Below are 20246 nucleotides of genomic sequence, written 5' to 3'. Positions count from 1 at the left end.
TGGCTGAGGACTACACTCCCCAGCAGCTCTCATTTTTTCTGGTTCATCATTGGGAACACACTGCTCAATTATATAGTAAGATATTGAGGAATTAATCCACTTACAGCAAGGTGCTCAATTGGGTATATAGTACTCAATCTAGCATTCTAAAAGCAATGTTCTAATTCTAACAAATGTTGAGAAAAAACTTGGGATGATCCAGAAGTATGATAAATAGGACAACTAGTGGTCACTGGCTGGCTATCTTGGGAAATGTTTCTTGGACGGCAACACAACCTGTTGCTTATGTTCAGCTTACAGCCAAACTATTTTTCTGACACTTGATTGCAGTATTGATAGAGCTACTGTTGTCTGCAATAAACAATATTTATAAATGTAACCACAGACCACAGAAGAACTTCTTTTAAAAATTTAATGTGTGTCCACAGGCAGCCAAGGCCATATGATCCCATCTTCAGATCTCTGAAAAATTATTATGTACTGGGGTGTTGTGGGGTTTCCGGGCTGTATGGCCGTGTTCCAGTAGAATTTTCTCCTGACGTTTCACCTATTATGCATTCCCACTCACCATTTGCTCATCACCCAACACCCCTATGCCATTTATTAGATACATTTATAAAGCAACAGGCTTGTCTAGCGATAAGTTTATGAAAAATTCAAAGGTATGTGAAGATGTAGATCTAACATATTAGCAACTAATTCTCCTAATTATTTTTTAAGTCATGAAAATAATGCAAAGAGATTTATTTCCCTCTAATTTCAGTATCAAAGGACACATGATGCAGTGTAGTTTGAACAGAAACTTCACCTATATTCAACCTGGCACTAATTTGACCCAAAAATGTATTTACATTCCTGGCTGCCACTCCAAATCATGACTATAGCACATGAGAGAGGCTCAGCAGACATACCAAGTTCATATGAGCAATGGCTAGCATCTTTAATTTTTACTTGTTGTATGCCATTCAGACAATTAGATGTGAATCTATCAGAGGAATCATAAACTCTGCTTAGGGTGGCATTCTAAGGTGATTAAATCTTGGACCAAATATTTTAGAAATGACCAGTGTAAACTCAAGTTTGCTTATACTCAAGCAAGTCCTAACAATTTCAACAGGACTCATTCGCCCAGTGAGTCTGTGTATAGTTGCTCTACAGTTAGGGTCTCATAAAAGAGTTGCTCATGTTCTTGTTCAGTCAAAGCATTTTTGAAATGTAAACAGTGTTAAGTGTGCACGGATATACACACACATAAATTGCACATACTAAAAACAACAAAAATCTGCACAGTATCATAACTCTTTCAGAATCTTTCAAATTTATTTTAGAGTGGGGTTTTGTTCTCTCAAAATTGTTACCTGGCTTCTACTCCAGGCCTTGTTGGGGGTCTTCCTGGTGGTGGCCGAGGAAAAAACTGAGCTGAACTCGAATTGCTAATATGATCTGTGGTAGTCCAAGATACAGGTCTTGGGATTTTGCTCTTTCTGCAGTGAGGACTGCTTGATGACAAAAAGCTTTCTTCCACTTGACTATGCAGATGAGCATCCAATGTCAGCTTGGAAAAGGAGGACAAAACATCATCTGAAAGTGGTAAAGGAGAAGTGGCTACTTTTTCCTTCAGTGATTTATCAGAGGCACTTGAGAGATCACCAAGGAAAGATTTCAGCTGTCTTTTTTCTACAAGTAATCTAACCAAGCCTGTCTGATGAGCCTTTTTTAGTAGTAGTTTCTCCTTTGCTGAAACAGGTGAAGAGGACTCTGATGAGGAGTCTATCTCTTGTGCTAAAACTGGAATGCGGCTTTGTCTAGGTACAAATGGTGTTCTAACTAATTCCTTCTTGGACTGATGAGAACTCTCATTCTCTGCAACACTGTGGAACAATTCTCCATTGCTTAGAACATTTTGCTCTCCTTTGTCCTCTTGATGTAAAAAAGTAGTGAGGTTTCCTTGTTGGCATTGCAGTTTTTCAGCATTAGTATCACCATCATCATGGAAACCATTTTCTTGCATTGGAATTACTTGGCTTTCCTGTTTGTGAAGAAATGGCTCAGTACTTCTTGATAGAGAAACATCTGATGTTTCACCTACTGACTGCTTCAATACCTCCTGTTTTGCATCATAATTTGGCAATAGGCAGGAAGTTACTGGCCTCTGCTCTTCAGGTTCTGTAGCAGCCTGCAGTTTGTCTAGCACAGATTCACTGTTTTCTGGAGCAACAGGTCCTGTCCTTTGTACTTCAATGCTATCTTCACAAGTTTCTGGAAGATTACTGGTTTCCCCTTCTTCAAAGAGATTTGCAAGCTCTTGCTCTCCTTGCCTCTTCACACACTGTTCAAGAAGGTCCTTTTGGCTATGGTCTTGGGCTACACTACCTTCTCCAATATACCCTTCCTTATCCTGCAAGTTATTGTCTAACTTGAGTACTAAATCTGTTCTAATGCCACTAAGAGTTAATGCATCATTAGCTACCACCAAGCCAGCTAAATTCTCCTTAGGAGAAGAAAGTTCAACAGTATGCTCCAAAGGCCGAGTATCTCGATCTCGCTTCTCTAGCTGCTGACCAAAATGAAAACTCTCAGATGCAGACTGTGTGGAGGCCATAGATGGTCTGGGAATTGTAACCTGTGTAGAGACAAGAAAAAAAATTAAAGATATTTTTACAGAAGCTACTTTTCTCGAGTTTGAGAATATCATGCTCATATTTTCTAATCATCTTCACAGATGAAGTAGTAAATTAATAGTTAATTCTGCAGGATTAGACAACATCACTTCCTCTTAGGATGTGCATGACATGTGCCAAGCAGCACAATTTCTATCAAGCAGATGTATGACAACAAATGGAAAAACCCATTAGCCCAGATTCTTTCTTAGCAAAACTGTGAACATCACTCTTTGTGGAAACATCTTATCAGCAATTGCTCACACCAATCTCTTCACTACCAATTCTAAATGTCTTTATTCTGTCTTTGCCCCTCTTGACCTCTGTGCTACCTTTAAATCAAATGACACCTTTGACTACCTCCAGGCTCTGATTCCCCTAACTTGTATCAGATAGTTCTCCTCCTAAGTATCAAATTGTTTGTCCACAATTTCCAGTTACTACCAGCTACTCATCATTCCCCCTTACCTTTGGTGTTCCTCATGGTTTTAGTTGTGATTCCTGCCATTTTCTCTATTTGCTTTTCTTCAAAGACCTAATAAAATGCTGGACAGTCCCACATAGAAGCTGTGCATTTCAAGTCATTCTTCCCTTCATGCAGCTCCATGTGTCTGATATTTACTTGGCTGTCTCATTGTCATCTTAAGCTCTAGATGCCCAAAACTGACAGTGTAATCCAGTGGTTCTCAACCTTCCTAATGCTGTGACCTTTTAATACAGTTCCTCATGTTGTGGTGACCCCCAACCATAAAATTATTTGTGTCTCGGTCCCTAAGACCATCAGAAACATGTGTTTTCCGATGGTCTTAGGCGACCCCTGTGAAAGGTTGTTCGACCCCCAAAGGGGTCGCAACCCACAGGTTGAGAACCACTGGTGTAATCCACACCCCAATAAGTCCACTGAAGTCAATAGGCAAGGTAGATACCCAGAAAGAATAAAGATGAAAAATCTGCTTAATCTTTCGAGAGATTAAAAAATGCTTTTGTTCAACTTACTGACACTCAAGTGCCATCATTGCATGCATGGTGATTGCAAAAACCTAGAAATGTACTAGATATTTAAATCTAAATTCCAAGTTGCAAAAGATTTGGTTAACAGCAAAGTTTTCTAAACAAACTGAGAATGTCCAGGTCTTTTTTTAAAAAAAAGAAAAAATAAAGGCAACATTTTTAATAAAAATTGGAAACCATTTTATGATTTCTGGTCCTTCAAGTGAAATCTGAGTATAGATTGCTACAATTGTGAAATATTTTTGTAAGTTCTACAATTCTTTAAATCGTTACCAAGTAATATAGTTATTAAGAACTGATGATCACATTAAATTTTCTAGTAATTGTGGCCATTTATGATAAAATATATAAAAATGTATTTGCAAAAAGAAAAATCTAATTAGTATCACATCAGTCGCCATTCTAGTCATTGAACTAATAAGTTAATATATACAGCCCACTCATCCTGATTAAGTACTGCAAAGCAATAAAAACATAGCCTATTATCTTCTTTCAGTCCATTACTGAAACTGTTCTTTGTGCACCCAACTTCCCATATTCAGACACATTCAACCTTGCCCAAATTAACCTCACAACTACTTGTGCTGACTTTCTCAACCACCCTTAACATCTTTCCAGCTCTTCCCTCTGCCTTCTAAATCTCCAAGAACAGCCAAACGATGTAAACCACTCCAGTTTTTCTATTACTGCAGCTATCTATTAATCTCTAACAAGTTTGACCATATAAATCTCTCTCATTTGTACACAAGAAACTAGGCCAGCAAAGCCTTTCCCTCAGCAATTGGTTACTGTTGCATTTGAGAAACATTATTTGACAAGATAAGGCCACTCTATAAAGTCAACAATGAAGTCGAGAAATGTATTTTTAATATAGGGAGCCTTAAGAAGACAAAATGTCTGACAGAAGAAGGGAGTGCTTTTACCCCAATCCCTTCTCCATTGTAGCCCTAGGAATAAACTTCTTCCAACCCTAGGAATAAACTTCTCACGATCAGATATGGCTACTGGGGGAGAGGAAATTTATTAAAAAATACACACGGGTCTGGATATGGTGGAACATTTCCACTGGAATAAGCATTGCTAACTGCTGGGTGCAGTTTCCTCAACTTCCCCACCCCCACTGCAGCCCCAAACACACACACCCCATGCTGTTTCTGGAGCCCCTTTCCTCCCAAGAGCAGCATTTCAGGGTGCATTCTGGGTTGCAATGGGAGGTGAGAAAGTTATTCTCTGCAAATGGAAATTTTTCTCCCCACAGAAACACTCCCTATCACTAAACAAATGAAGCACGAACATTTTTCACTGTTATATTCCACCTTTCCACCATGCCTTCCTCTGGGCAAAGGAAGCTTCCTTTTCTGCTAGAAACTCTTCTGCAAGTAAAATTTCTTAGTCCAGGAGCTTGTTTTACACAGCAATCAGTTACCTACCCTGGAGGCCACCAAACAGGACAAGAAATGCAAGGCCTCCCCTCTCATGGTGCCACTTACTACTGGCATTCCCAGGTTAGTGCCTCTGGACGTGAAGTTTCTCATAACAAGTCCTTCATGCACTATCTCCTTCTAAAGTTATTTGTTTTAGTGTCCCTCACTATATCCAAGGGCAATAAATTCCACAATTTAACTTTTTTTTTGCCATCAAGTCACATCGGACTTACGGCAACACCAGTTGGAAGTTTCAAAACAAAAGACATTCAGAGGTGGTTTGCCTATCATGAGCCTGGTAGTCTTTGGAGGTCTCCCATCCAAATTCTTGCCAGGACTGACCCTGCTTAGCTTCTGAGATCTGACTTAGCCTGGCTATCCAGGTCAGGGCCCAATATTTAATTACATATCCTGACACTCTTACCCATTAACTTCACTGAGTATTCCCCCCCAAGTTTTAGTTTTAGGGGAGAGGAAGTTATCTTTGTCTGCTTTCCCCTCCTCAAGCATAATTTCATGAACTTACATCATATCCCTTTAGTTGTCTTTTATCTAAACTGAAAAAGCCCCAATTCTGAAGCCTTAGCTTCTGATATCTGATGAGATCAGGCTAGGCTGGGCTATCCAGGTCAGGGCAGTTTGCTATTTACAGTTTAACATTTGGCCTCAGTTGTCTTCCTTTTTAATAACCAGTTTATATGAAAACGTTGATATCTGCCAGTCATCTGAGAAACAACAGAAAATAGAATGACAACATCAGGGTTAGATATGAACCTAAGGGACACCCATGCTAGCGGAAGGAACAAAGACACCAGCATCCATCCACATAGCCACAGAACTATGCCAGTGTCTGAGAGGATGCCAGTGTGCGGCACACGGTGGTGGGGGACAGGCTGGGGCATTCCTGCGGGTGAAGCCAACTTTAGTCAGCTTCCACAAGTGGTCCAACACAGGAATGCCACCCTCTGAGCCTGCAGACTTATAACACACTTTGGCTACGGGGCAATTGATAAATTGCCTTGATAAATTAGGTGAGTGGGCTAAGAAATGGCAAATGCAGTTCAATGTAGCAAAATGTAAAGTGATGCACATAGGGGCAAAAAATCCAAACTTCACATACACGCTACAGGGGTCAGTGCTATCAGTCACAGACCAGGAAAGGGATTTGGGCGTCTTAGTTGATAGTTCCATGGGAATGTCAACTCAATGCATGGCAGCTGTAAAAAAGGCAAACTCTATGCTGGAGATCATTAGGAAAGGAATTGAGAATAAAACTGCAAAGATTGTCATGCCCTTATATAAAGCAGTGGTGCGACCGCACTTGGAGTACTGTGTTCAGTTCTGGTCACCACATCTCAAAAAGGATATTGAAGAGATAGAAAAAGTGCAGAGAAGGGCAACGAGGATGATTGAGGAACTGGAGCACCTTCCTTATGAGGAGAGGCTGCAGCGTTTGGGACTCTTTAGTTTGGAGAGGAGACGTCTGAGGGGGGATATGATCGAAGTCTATAAATTTATGCATGGGGTAGAAAATGTTGACAGAGAGAAATTTTTCTCTCTTTCTCACAATACTAGAACCAGGGGGCATTCATTGAAAATGCTGGGGGGAAGAATTAGGACTAATAAAAGGAAACACTTCTTCATGCAACATGTGATCGGTGTTTGGAATATGCTGCCACAGGAGGTGGTGATGGCCACTAACCTGGATAGCTTTAAAAGGGGCTTGGACAGATTTATGGAGGAGAAGTCGATTTATGGCTACCAATCTTGATCCTCTTTGATCTGAGATTGCAAATGCCTGAACAGTCCAGGTGCTCGGGAGCAACAGCCACAGAAGGCCATTGCTGTCACATCCTGCATGTGAGCTCCCAAAGGCACCTGGTGGGCCACTGTGAGTAGCAGAGAGCTGGACTAGATGGACTCTGGTCTGATCCAGCTGGCTTGTTCTTATGTTCTTATGTTCTTAATTAGGGCAGCAAAAGGGTTTTCAAAATTCCTTCCTTTCTGCATCCCCTGAAGCCCCTGTGGAGGCGGCGCAGCACACATTTGCCATGCCATCCCCAGTGGCCATAGCACTTCCCTCCCACCTGGATTGCGCTCTTATTTTCCCAACTTTGCAACATGCACTTAAGGTAGTTTGCAACAAATGGCATAAACAAAAGTTATAACCACCAAACAAAAATGCAGCAGCGTCAAGTCAGAATAAAATTTTACTTGACTCACTCGAAATGGAATTATTCAAATACATTCTTATATTTTATGTTAGAAAGTCTTGTTAAATTGCACCAATATTTATTATGACCTTGTGCTACTGTTACAAAAATGACAGTGTATATAGGAAGAACTGTTGACAAAATTTACAGTCTATTTATATTTACAGTCTGTTTATATTATGTTTCTATTACCTACCTTATTGCTTTTAATTTATGAGAGGAAACATTTCACCCTGGTGATCCTTAATATATTTCTTAATTTTTTCACTAAAACCAAATCCTTATTTGGGAAATTTCTCTTGTGCCATTTGTTGGGGTACAGGTTTTTTTCCCTGTTTTGCCAGTCATACAAAGGGAGTCAGGAATCTATTTAGCCAGTGGGCACAAAATTACACAAGGCTAGAGTAGCTGAACTTCATGAAAGATGGAGTTTTTAAATCTGAAATTTCCCATTTTTCAGGCAGTAGGGAATTTTAAACAATACTGTCGTTTCAAGCATGGATAAGACAAAGGATAAACCAAAAATAAACCTACTGATGCTGCAGAGAAAAAACTGATTATTCGAATCACTCAGAATATTGACACTAGTATAACTGCAATATTGTGCAGTCATCAGTCACTGATCCTCATAAATCAGCAATAAAAGCTTCTTTTGTGATATTTTTTACCAAATATATTCATGTATTATAGAATCAGCTATGCCATATTCTGCATTTAAAACAACACAAAAAGATGTATAAAAATGTCCTTTGTACATGATATTTATGGTGAGATGGACTAAAATGAGAAGTTAAGCCACACTGTGTAATAGTCATTGCAAGCAGAACATTCCTGTGAGGTTATTGTCAATCCTGAGACTGCTTCAATTATTTTGGATGATTTTAGTAGCCTCTTCCCCGAACATCATATAAGCACCAAAAAACAATCTTCCTTATCTGTTATTACTGAATTCTACCATTAGTTTTTATTACGCATATATTGCTTTGCTCAAGTAGACTAAACTAATGTCAATCCACAACCATTTAAATAAATAGCAGATTTGCCACTGACATTTACACACTATCTCAGCCATAAATATATCTACCTATGTCCTGGCAAAACATTTCTTAGCCTATATTTCTCATCCCCGTTTGTGTGTGCCATCAAGTCACAGCTGACTTAAGACGACTCCATATGGTTTTCAAGGTAAGAGATGTTCAGAGATGGTTTAGCATTACCTGCCTCCACATGGGCTGAGAGTGTTCTTAGAACTGAGACAGGCGCAAGGTCACCCAGCAGGCTTCATGTGGAGGAGTGGTGAATCAAACCCGATTCTACAGACTAGAGTCTACTGCACTTAATCACTACACTTCACTGGTTCTCATTTCTCATCCCTTCTACATTATACTTATTACAGGTGTACTGTGAAATAGAGCTAATTGAAAAGAACCTAGATGACCACTGCTAAAAGATATTGAAAGAACTATGCACTGTTTCCAGCTTCAATCACAGAAAAACCTGTGTGCTTATGAGAGGCGTATTGGGGGGAAATAGCGCCTGGAGACAACCCCTTCTCCGAGAGGCCCCCCCCTTGCCCTCCCCGTGCTTGGGGGCATGGCTTGGGGGCAGCGAGCCTCGCCCCCGGCCTCCATGCAGGCTGAACCCCGCCCCATGGCCTCTGGGCAGGCCAGCAAAGGCCTGGGGAGGGCAAAAGCCGGCCTGCACGGAGGCCAGGTGGCAGGGCTTGGGGTGGGCCACCCACCCCGAGCCCCACCCCCCTGGACTACGTGCAGGCCGGCAGGGCCTGGGGAGGGCAAAAGCCGACCTGCATGGAGGGCAGGGCTTAGCGGCGGTGGGCAGCCCAGGCAGCCGCCTGCCGCTGAGCCTGGCCCACCCAGCTCCCTGCAGGCCAGCTCCTGAGTCGGTCTGCAGGGAGACGGGAGGAAGTGTGACTTGGTGGCGTGCGCCCAGGAACATGAGTAACCCCATGTCCCTATAGGCCCATGGTGGCGAACCTTTGGCACTCCAGATGTTATGGACTACAATTCCCATCAGCCCCTGCCAGCATGGCCAATTGGCAGTACTGGCAGGGGCTGATGGGAATTGTGGTCTATAACATCTGGAGTGCCAAAGGTTCGCCACCACTGCTATAGGCTGTACGCCTCTGGTACATATACATATTAATTACTAAATGTACCATGCAGTCTTAAGCATAATTACAACCTAAGTCCATTACAGTTAACATGTTTAGAAGACTACACTTGTTTAGGACTGCACTGGCAGGCTACATTTGGAAGCATGGGTGCATTTTTGTCCCTCACTGCAAATCACTTCCTTTAAGTTGAAGCTGATTCAAGTGTGGGAACAGGCAGCTCCCATACTCATGAATTCTGTCACATGTTTGGCTTGGCTGAAATGATTACCACTATTATAAGACTGTGTGTTGTAAAAATGTAGATGTAAAAATGCCCCATCTACAGGCTTTGCTATCAAACTTTGCGTTTTGGATTGTATTTGTCAAGGTTCAGCTACTTGTAGAAATACCCTAACACTGTTGAGTACCTTATCAATCCTTAAGTGAGACTCAAGCTGCTTTATGCATTTATAATGATCTAATATACACATCACATGCAGCATAATGGGCATTCTAGCCAACAGTGACTCCTGATTCGTATTTTGAAAAATAAAAAATTAAAACTGCAAAAAATTCTCCTTCACGCTTTAGCATGGTATAGTGGTTAGAATGGATTTGTGAGACCCAGGTCTGAATCCCTATTCTGCCATGGAAGCATTCTGAGTGATCTTGAGCCAATCACAAATTCTCAAACTAACCCACCTCACAGGGTTGCGATAACAGCATGGAGGAGAGGAAAACAATGTAAGCAGTCTTGGGTCTCCACTGACGGGAGAGGCAAGGTATAAATGAAGTCTTTGTTAACAATAACTAGCATTATTTTCTATGCAAAATAGTCTGTTTGCTCTGTCCTGTCCTCTGACTATTGTAGTTGCTGCTCATCTCAACTAATTGATTTTTTCCTCACATGCAGTATTTTTCAGCCTCTTTTCCCAAAGATGCTTTTATATCTTTGGATATAAAATAGAAGTCTGCATTTGCTGAATGCAATAGTGCACTGTGCAAATGACTGACACAGGAATTTGTAACTTAGCAAATGACTGAGACAGTGGAATTGCTTGTATGAAGATGAAGATGCATTCACCTGCTGGGCTTGTGCTTTTGAGATGCGAATGACAGGGGGAAACTTGTTGCCACTGGGAATAACAGGAAGTTGCCTACGGGCAGATGACCAGGAAGAGGAAGAGTGGCTCTCTGCTGATTGACTCCTTGGAAAGCCAGTCTCTTTCTTTGATTCCAGGTAGGTGGTGAGATGGGTTATAGGGCTCAGGGTACGGAGGATGGGACTTGAAATTCTTGGGGTGAAGAAATGCAGCATATGAGGTGAGCAGAGCTGCGAGAACAACAACATGGCAAGTAAAAATGATGTAAATATTATATTAAGAACACTTAAAGTTGATTACTGCAAGAAACATTATAGTTCACTCCTGTTGATACTCTAAAGATACTCTAAACACGCAATATTAAATATTTGTGGCAGAAAAACAGAAAATTATGTCATTAATCCTTGATGATGTAACATCTGCCTCCCACATTTAATTTGATCCCTCTGAGAGTGCAAAATCAGAGCATTTACAGGAAAAAAAACTCTTTGCAATAGCATGCACTATGCAAAGAGATTGTCATACTGACCCTTGTTTAACAGGCACTGTCACAGAATGGTGTAATTTACCAGCATCCTACAGGCAGAGGCGTAAGCAAGGGGGGAAAGCGCCCGGTGCGTCACACATCCCCCCCGCCCCCTTGGAGCTATGCCTCTGGCTACAGGATTATTAAAGGACTTCTCAGAAAAATGGACGCGGAATTTCAAAATCATGGCATGAAATAAAGAAGTTACACTGAATGACAATACGGAATTAAGAATTCTATATGAGCATATACTAAATCTGCAGTGAAAACATTATCTCATATATAAACATCATTACAGTTTCTATAAAAAACACTAACCATGAGCTTAATTTTATTCCATATAAAGTGATTGTTTCAATTAGCACTAAAAATAATAACTTCTTGTAGAACAAAATAAGGTAAGTGCTTAGGGTTAAAGTGTTTCCAAACTAGATTTTTCTGTTCAAATAAGTTCAAACAGACTAGCAGCACAATTCTAAATAGAATCACACGTTTCTAAATCCAAGTCTGGACTCGGAAACTCTATTAAAACAGCACTGTAAACTTGACAAAGTGTGCACTATCTGAACATCATTAATATTTTTTCACAACTTAAAAGTACTGATTAAAATTGTACTTGTTGAAATCTATTTAATTTTATACTTATCCATTTTACAGATGGAGAACACTGATGCAGAGAGTCTTAGGCGACCCCTGTGAAAGGGTCGTTCGACCCCCCAAAGGGGTCCCGACCCCCAGGTTGAGAACCACTGGTATACACAATGCTCTTCAGCAGTTGCATATTTTTCATATAGTGGTTCTGAATCCAAGTGATACCACTTTGTTACTCTTGTAGAAGTTCATATTTTCAAGATATCCATCAGAACAAAAATATATACATAATTTATATTCTATAAGATCTAGTAAAATTATTTCTGTAGATTTCCCCACATGTGGAATCAATCATTAAAGAAGAAGGTAATATAAGTAAGGAAAATAACTTAACATCATGCTTCATTGAAGTGTAAATGTCATTTACATGTTTAAAGGAACACAGGTGCTGGCAATTTAGTGGCATGAAGCAAATCATAACAAGTAATGAGGGATAATGACTATGAAAGAAACAATGGCTTCCCATTTGTAGTTACAGAAGCAGTGGTTAACTTGTTGAGAGAAATCTGTCCGAACCTTGCTCTGCATTCTAGCCTTCCTCATTGTCCTCATCACTAACAGCAAAATTGTTCGATTTATTTGTGCTCTTGTTTGTACTGGATTATCTGGAACACACCATATCACAGCAGCATCTTCTAATCAAACACAGCTGTTCAGATGCTGTGTTCCAACTCACAGTCTTTCTTCAAAGGTTCACTGTGTGATGATTCAGTCAGTGATACTTCCAGAACAAGGGCAAGGAATCTGTAATTTTTTCCCTACTGAAAGCAAGTAGGATCCGTATCAGGAAGAATCTTGACTGAATGCTGCTATTCAAACATAAGACTCAATATGTCTCCTTTTAAACATTTCCCTCAATGGCAGATGAAGTTAGAAGCACAGCTTTCAGTTTTAGCGCTTCATATACTTTTTGACTTCTAGTTACAGCTAGTTAGACATCATACTGTATCTTAGATATACCAGGCAGTATCTTACTATCTGAATGCAGAAGGTACACAGAGTTTTCCCACATGCTCCTCCACTGCTGCACACTCCCGCTGAATGTTGGAAAGATTACCCCCAGGGTTGCAGGATCCATACAGAGAAAGAGCCATGAGCAGTGGTGGGATTCAGCAGGTTCGAACCACTTCGGCAGAACTGGCTGTTAAAATGGTGCTTGTAAACAACCAGTTGTTAAATTATTTGAATCCCACCACTGGAACCGGTTGTTAAATTATTTGAATCCCACCACTGGCCATGAGGTTTGGAGGGTTGAGGCAAGGAGAGACCTTTGTCTCTCCTTGCTTCAGCCCTCAGCCCTCGATTACTCATCCATTCAGGAAGAAGCAGCAATCCCATCTCCTTGTTCCACATCACTTTAGCCCCCAAGAAGCACCACTACACCCCCACTAAAATCAATCCTCTATGGGTCTGAAAGAACAAGTGCAACACAGGAGAATTACACCTTCCATATCTGGAATGGTAGGATAAACAAAGTTGCACTTGCTTGTAGCTGTTGTTCATTGAGTGTCTTCAGCGCAGGCACACATGGGACTGTGTAGGCACAGGCCAGCTATGGGGAAATGATTTACAAGCTTCTAGAACAGGGGTAGGGAACCTGCGGCTCTCCAGATGTTCAGGAACTACAATTCCCATCAGCCTCTGTCAGCATGGCCAATTGGCCATGCTGGTAGGGGCTGATGGGAATTGTAGTTCCTGAACATCTGGAGAGCCGCAGGTTCCCTACCCCTGTTCTAGAAGCTTCAGGTGTGCTCCCCTCCATCTGGAGCCCAGGGCCAGCATTTTCCCCACCCAAGTGACAGAGGTGGGGGGAGCACTTCTCCCTCAGTTCTCCAATTACCACCTTGAGGACATCAATGGTCAGAGGCACACAGGAAGGAGGGATACATGCTGGCACAGGAGACACCTGACAAACAATAGCTACAGTCAAGTGTAACTTGTTTGCATTGCTGTGTTTTCAGTGCAGTTCCTCATGAGAGAGTAGCAAGCTGACTTGCCCTGCAGGTGGGTGTGCACTGGTCAATGAAAAATTGACTGTAATATTACTCTCCCAACCGCTGCCTCACTCCTTAAATCAACATCCATCAAATAATGCTTCAAGAAAATTGAGACAAGCAAGCCGCCACTCTGAAGATGTCTCGCAGATCATCCTGGTCAGGAACACGGCTGAAGACCCCTGAGCTCTGGGAAACTCCCTGCTAGCAGCTTCATAAGCTGTCCTATAGCACAATGCTGAGTGGAGAAGGGGAAAGGGTTCAGAATGGAGTGTGACCCCTACACTGGTGTAGACACCAGTCAACACATCATAAGTGGCATCCAAGCCAGTGCAGGAGCATTTACACCAGCACTAAGTGTTACCAGGGCTGTTTGTTGAACAGTGCCTTACCCATCCCCTCTAAAGGTGCCATAATCAGGGCAAGATAAGATGGATGCCATAGTCTGCTGGGACAAATTCCTAGTTCCCACATCAGTATGCATAGCAGCCACTATGCCTTTCCTGCAGCTTCAAGAATCACCCTTTGGGTCACAGTATGCACAGCCCTGGGGAAATGGTCAAAGCCCTAGAAACAGCACAACTGTTCTCTAGTCCACAAAAGATATGCAAATGCCAAACAACCTTGACTCAATCAGCTCTCCTGAGTCCTATTCTCACCTAGCTTAATCCTACCATGCCCTTCTTGCCTCACTACTGGCAGACCATAAAACCTTACTCTGAATTGAAATAACCTGCAACTGTAATTCCATCAACTCCAATCAGAAACTAATCAAAAGCTGGATGCTCCCTGGCTTTGACTCACCAAGCCATCATCCTCAATATTGTTCTCGCCTAAGGACAGAAACTCCCCTTTGTGTAGGAAGGTCAGTTCTCTTAGGGTATCCAGAGGGTCAATTTTTTCCTATATCTAGCCTGCCCAAACAGTAGCCCCTTGCCCAGTGTTCTCTAGACTAGCTCTGGTTCAGTTATGCTGTGCCCAACATGCTGCCCCCTCTGCTTTAATCCAACACAGGTATTGGACTCTGTCTCCTCGAACCTTTTCTCTTCTGGACCAGGTAATTCTCACCCTTCCTGCAATGACCTCTATTATTCCCATCTATCCTTCATCTCTTTCTAATTCTTAAATTCTAAATTCTTTCTGTATGTGTATTTTGCCACTTGCATATGTGAGTTTATTTTCTTTTTTTTACAATAAAATAGTTAAAACTCTACCTTCTGGTATTCTGTGGTTTTCTAAGGAGAAAAACTCTCATAAACTTTGGTGGAAGATCTTGCAGCCCATGCCTCTTGCATTGCAAGGTCTGTCCCTAGCTCATTACGCAATCTAAACAGGGGCACACCCCTCTAATTCAAGTAACACAGGGAGCCATATGGCTACACGATGCCCAGGAACCAACACTGCCATGGTGTCTGAACTTCTCCTGTGCAGGACCCCACACCAGCACTAATTGGGGGGGGGGTAATTTCTGAGGGCAGAGCCAACTGTAGGCAGCTTCCTATGGCCTTTCAGCCTGGGAATGGCCCCTTTTGCTGGGGTGGACTTACACCAGCAAAAGGGGTGACACTGCATAGTCTGCATAGGGGGTTTTCAGAATGGTCAGTGATTTCTCTCTCTATCTTTCTCTGTTTCCTGTGCCTCTGAAAACTTCTTCACTCAGGGAGGGGACATCTCAGTGACACTTGCTTAGTTGTGGAGTACCTCAGGGGGCTCTCCTCTCTGCAATGTTGTTTAACATCTGCAAACCCTGGCTCAACTGGTTTGGAGCCTTGGACTGGGTTGTCACCAATATGTGGATGACATCCAGCTTGTTCTGTTGATGGAGAGCTGGTTGGCCACCATTCCAGATGCTCTGATGCAGTGTCTGGAGGCTGCAGCTGGATGGTCGAGGAAGAGTAGTTTGAAGCTAAATCCATCAAAGATGGAGGTCCTGTGGCTGAGCCGGAAGAAGATGCTGGAGGGCTTTCAACTACCTCAATTTGACTTTTAATGTCTTGAGCAGTCTGGGACCTTGTCAGGCCACGCCATCCTTGGCCTGCCAGTGTGCACGTCCTCAGCCCGGCTGCAGCTTGCCTCGCTATCTCCTTGCCCCAAGGCCACGGAGCCTCTGTCTTTTGTTTTGCATGTACCTAGTTCAATAGAGCTTGCCGAGTACTTCTAATCTTTCTTTCACAGGGAGTAACTCGTCTATTCTCAAAACAATGTAACTGTATTACTGTCCTTTCTCATGCTGATATTGGGGGAATGCAAATGTGGGGGCTTTATGGGTTGAACCAAACTGTAACCTTAAGGTATATACCGGGGCCAGGGAGCTTGGATCTCACATTCAGCTACCTGGTCATTGGGCTGACACAGTTCTGATTAAAGCTCTTGAATCTTTCCTGAGTCTTATCATTGACTGGAGTACCAGACCCTTACAGACCTTCATATCTGTGGAACCACATCTCCCCATATCGCCCACGAAGGACACTCCATTCCTCTGATGGAAATTTGCTGATGATCCCTGGCCCTAAGAACATTAGTTTGGCCTCAACCAAAGTCAGAGCTTTTATAGCCCTGGCTCAAGCCTGGTGGAACTCACTCTTCAGTGACACCAGGCCTCTGCCAAACTTGACCCATTTCCGCAGGGCCTGTAAGACAGAGATGTTCCACTGGCCTTTTGGTTGAGGACATCCACCCATGGTTCTTGTACCATCTTGCTGGCCTCCTGACCACATTGACCACTTGATTATTCATATCCACTGATCATTGACTTTCAACATCATTGAACTCCTCTGTTATACTGAATTTGCTCTCCTCCCTCCTGATACTTATATCTTGTTCTCCCATGCAGAAATTGAGATACTTATAGGGTGAATGGTATGTAATTTATCGCCATCTGTAAATGTAATTTTAGAGTCTAATACCCAATTTTACTATAAGGACTGTATTTATATAGTGTTTTAATTGTTTGCAAGCTGCCCCGAGTGCAGCTATTGTCAGGGATAGTGTATGGTATAAATATAATAAAATAAAAATAAGATTTGAAAAATATCCTTGGCAACATGGATGCATCTTGTAAGGTGCTGCCTTGTGACTTTCAAACTTTGCCAATGGAGGGATCAAGGACCTCAAACACATTACTCTCTGAAAACAGGGAGGAATGCAATCTGTGACCAGAGTAAGATGGCATTCTTAGGCCTCTGTAATGGGCTTCCTCTAGTTCAGACGAACATCAGTCCCAAAAGCAATGATCTTGACCAATAAGGTTGGGGTGACTTCTCTCAAAGTCAAGAAGGCAACAGTCTGCATATATTTATTTGTACACCGCCCTGAGCCCTCCGGGGGAGGGTGGTATAAAAATCCAATAATAAATAAAATAAAGAAAGAAAGAATATGGCACTGAGTAAATCATGGAAAAGAGTTCTTTTGGAGCTGAGGCATGACATCAAGGAGGTCAAGGCAACGTGTATCAGCACCAAGGCAACTTTGACCAGCCTTGGGAAGGCAACAGTGAACACTTTCAAGTAGGTGTCAACGACTGATGTTGGGATTGGTTGGAGGCTCTCTGCCCTGATAATTTTGCTACCTGTGTGGACTCCGATGAGAAATGTTTAAGTTTCTTTTTAGAATTTGCACAGGGAGCTTAGAGGCTACCCTTTTAGCCATGGACGGCGACTCAGGTGGACGGTTCAAAAGAGTGACTGAACTCAAGGTCACTGACGAGGTGCCCGATTTTTTAAGCTGCTCTGCCAGTTCATCAGTCTTTTTAGGGATTTCTCCCACAACAATAAATCATGATGCCCTTTTGTGCCTTGCCTTATGAGTGAGCAATTTACACACCAAACCACTTTCAGGAATATGGCCTTCCCTCAAGAGAAAAGGTACTGACTTTTGTTCATCATTCTGTGCTATCTTAGTATTACACTTGGAGAATTTCTTAAACAAAGCCATTATTTTTCCTCACAGCTTTGATGACTGATGAGATGCTGAAAAAATACATCCTCTCCCCATGCCAGTGAAAAGAGAACTGACGGAGAAGTGCCTCCTTCACAAGGATGTTTGGGCAGGAAAAAGGACAACCTTCAGTTCCAGACAGAGGGGAGGGGGTAGCAAAGCTTCTAGAAGCTTGTAAGTCAGTTCCCTGAAATTGACCTGTGCCTGCACAATCCCACACAGGACTATACTGAAGACATAATAATGAACTAGCCACTGTTCTTTACTTCCATAGTAGGCAGATACAAATGCAGTAGATTTATCAATGATGTTTAACATACTGATATTAATCTCCCCGATGCTAGAAAGTTTCAGAGTTTATTTTTATTGATCATGCTCCAGTTCCAAGAACTACTCTTATGGCACAGTGCCTGTCTTCAAGAAAGTGAACACCAGTTGCCCCTCAAATTAAAAAGAAGATACAGGAAAACATCAGTCACAACACATCACCTTGATGTAGGCAGTATCTTCCATCTGACCAATATACTATACTTGCTGGACAGTTGTTTTATGTGCCTCTTTATGAACAATCTTGAGATCATCACAACATATGATTTCCACAACAGCTTCTTTTGGGGACAGGATTAGATCCTCTTAATATAATGCTGTGTGGAGACTGAACTTTTGGAATTGTTGAACCTTGTTCAGAAGCTGCTCATAACAAGTCCGATGAAGTTCCACTGATAATACTAATTTATCCTGAATATTTATGTGGTTAATTAAATTAAATCGAATACAAGTAGGTGATTGTTCTTTGCATGTTATGCCATTCTTCTTAGGGCTTGCATTTCATCTTAGATGTAAAGTTACCTTTGATGAGTCAGCTGTACACTAGCCTTGCCATTACCCACTGGAAGTATGAGATCTCCTGCTGCCAATTCCTGTTGCCTGCCATTGCTCCAGCAGCCACCAGGAGAATACAAAATTCAAAAATAGAAGTCAGTATGATGGCCTCACAATACTTCTGGGTTTCCCCCAGTAGTGACCTGATTCCATCACACCACTGGCAACCCCCCATGCCGTTCCCTCCCCATCTCCAGACTCTTGCTAGTTGCCGGCCACTGTAATTCTAGAACTTATTGAGGAACTATGTTTTTGCAGCATAGATGCCCATTTCAATACTGCTTCAATAAACAATGTCGCCAAATGCTATTGTAGAAGCTTCATGGATGATGCAAAAACATGTTTCTGATGGTAGCTGTGCCACTATTCTCGGTCACTTCATATTGCACCCTAATGAAGGGATGGGGGGGAGGGAGCAAAAGAACAGCGCTAAAGAAGTGGAAGTTTTACTACAGAAAGTAGGAAAAGTCAAACCAGGCTCCCAGTGGCAGGATGGGGAGAATACCTGTTTGCATTATAAATGGGTATAGGGTAAGAGCAAGGAAGTAAATGACACGGGCAGGGAGAACAAGATTGCTGGCATTATCAGAAAGCCTGGGAAAAGGGGAGCTAACAAGGCCTGAAGAGTTCACACAGTAAAGAGGCCAGATTCTTCCAGGGGCAAGATGAAAGTCAGGGAAAACTTCCACCAAAGACAGTAGAAGAATAGCTACCTAATGGCCTAACCCTGCAAGAAAATTCCAGGGCCTTGAAACTGCAATTAAAAGATTCTAGAAGGAATTCCACCCCAGACAGCAGAACAAATTGCTGGGGAACAAATGTTAAGAGTCCTGAAGTAACAAAGAGAACTAGTGTTGATTGTCAAGCATGCCTCCTTATCTTAGCATGACTATTAAGTCTAGAAGCATCAGTAAAAGGCACTTTATCCAATGAGAAGAAAGATTTATCTACTCTCCTGCCGGTCTGATTTTTTACAGGAAAGCTGGAGGAAGATGGAATGCTCAAGTGAGGATAGGCTTGTCAACTCCAAGCTGGGAATGTCTTGGAGATTTAGGGGTGAAGCGCGGGGATGGAGTAGTTTGAGAAGGGAGGGAATAATGCCATTCAGTCCACCCTCCAAAACAGCAGTTTTCTCCACGGGATGTGATCTCCATTGTCTGGACAGAAAGTGTCATTCTGGGAGCCCTCTAGGCCCTAAGTGGAGATGAGACTCCTGACCTAGAAAGCTTCCAATACTCAAATAATACAGTGTCTAGTTAGCCTAATGTCCATGTACAGGCCACAAAAAGTAAGGAATTATGCCTTGCAAAGCTGAACGGATAGACAAACATTTCACTTTTGCAAGATCAGGACAAAAAAAAAGAATGGCATATAACAAACATTAGAGCAATCAGCAGCATTTAAGCGATTCCATTAACTTAACAACACATTTTCTGACACATATGTTAAGAGGCCTGAATAACTGGCTTCCCCACACTCCAAATCACACATTTAGGGGGGGAAATGTCCTACCATTTGTAATGCACAGTAGGTCCTTTTCCTTACAGCAGCGTATATCGGATTGCATCCTGAATATATCAATTTCTTTAACCATGTCAAAATGGTATCACTCTTAATCAAAGTCAGCATCACCAAAATATATTAAAATTAACTCAGACCATTATATACCACACTTTGAAAGTTAGAGCCAAAGATACAGCTTCCAGAGAGAGGCGTAGCTTTATAAAATGGTG

At 42.1% G+C, this 20246-nt stretch overlaps 1 protein-coding gene across 4 annotated transcripts in view; it reads right to left on the bottom strand.

Moving 5' to 3' along the window:
• The window catches only part of TTBK2 (tau tubulin kinase 2), a 74775-nt gene that overhangs the window by 10216 nt on the left and 44313 nt on the right, over positions 1–20246 (bottom strand). For 3 of the 4 annotated variants that reach the window (XM_048484133.1, XM_048484135.1, XM_048484137.1), the window contains 2 exons: positions 10506–10754; positions 1359–2623 (listed from right to left, as the gene is read on the bottom strand). In XM_048484133.1, the coding sequence (XP_048340090.1) occupies positions 1359–2623; positions 10506–10754 (1514 nt within the window). The remainder of the gene's footprint in view (positions 1–1358; positions 2624–10505; positions 10755–20246) is intronic. The other variant, XM_048484136.1, reaches the window with a different exon arrangement.

Source organism: Sphaerodactylus townsendi, linkage group LG02 (assembly GCF_021028975.2).
Source record: "Sphaerodactylus townsendi isolate TG3544 linkage group LG02, MPM_Stown_v2.3, whole genome shotgun sequence".
Lineage (NCBI taxonomy): Eukaryota > Metazoa > Chordata > Lepidosauria > Squamata > Sphaerodactylidae > Sphaerodactylus > Sphaerodactylus townsendi.
This window is presented reverse-complemented; position numbering and strand designations above follow the sequence as displayed.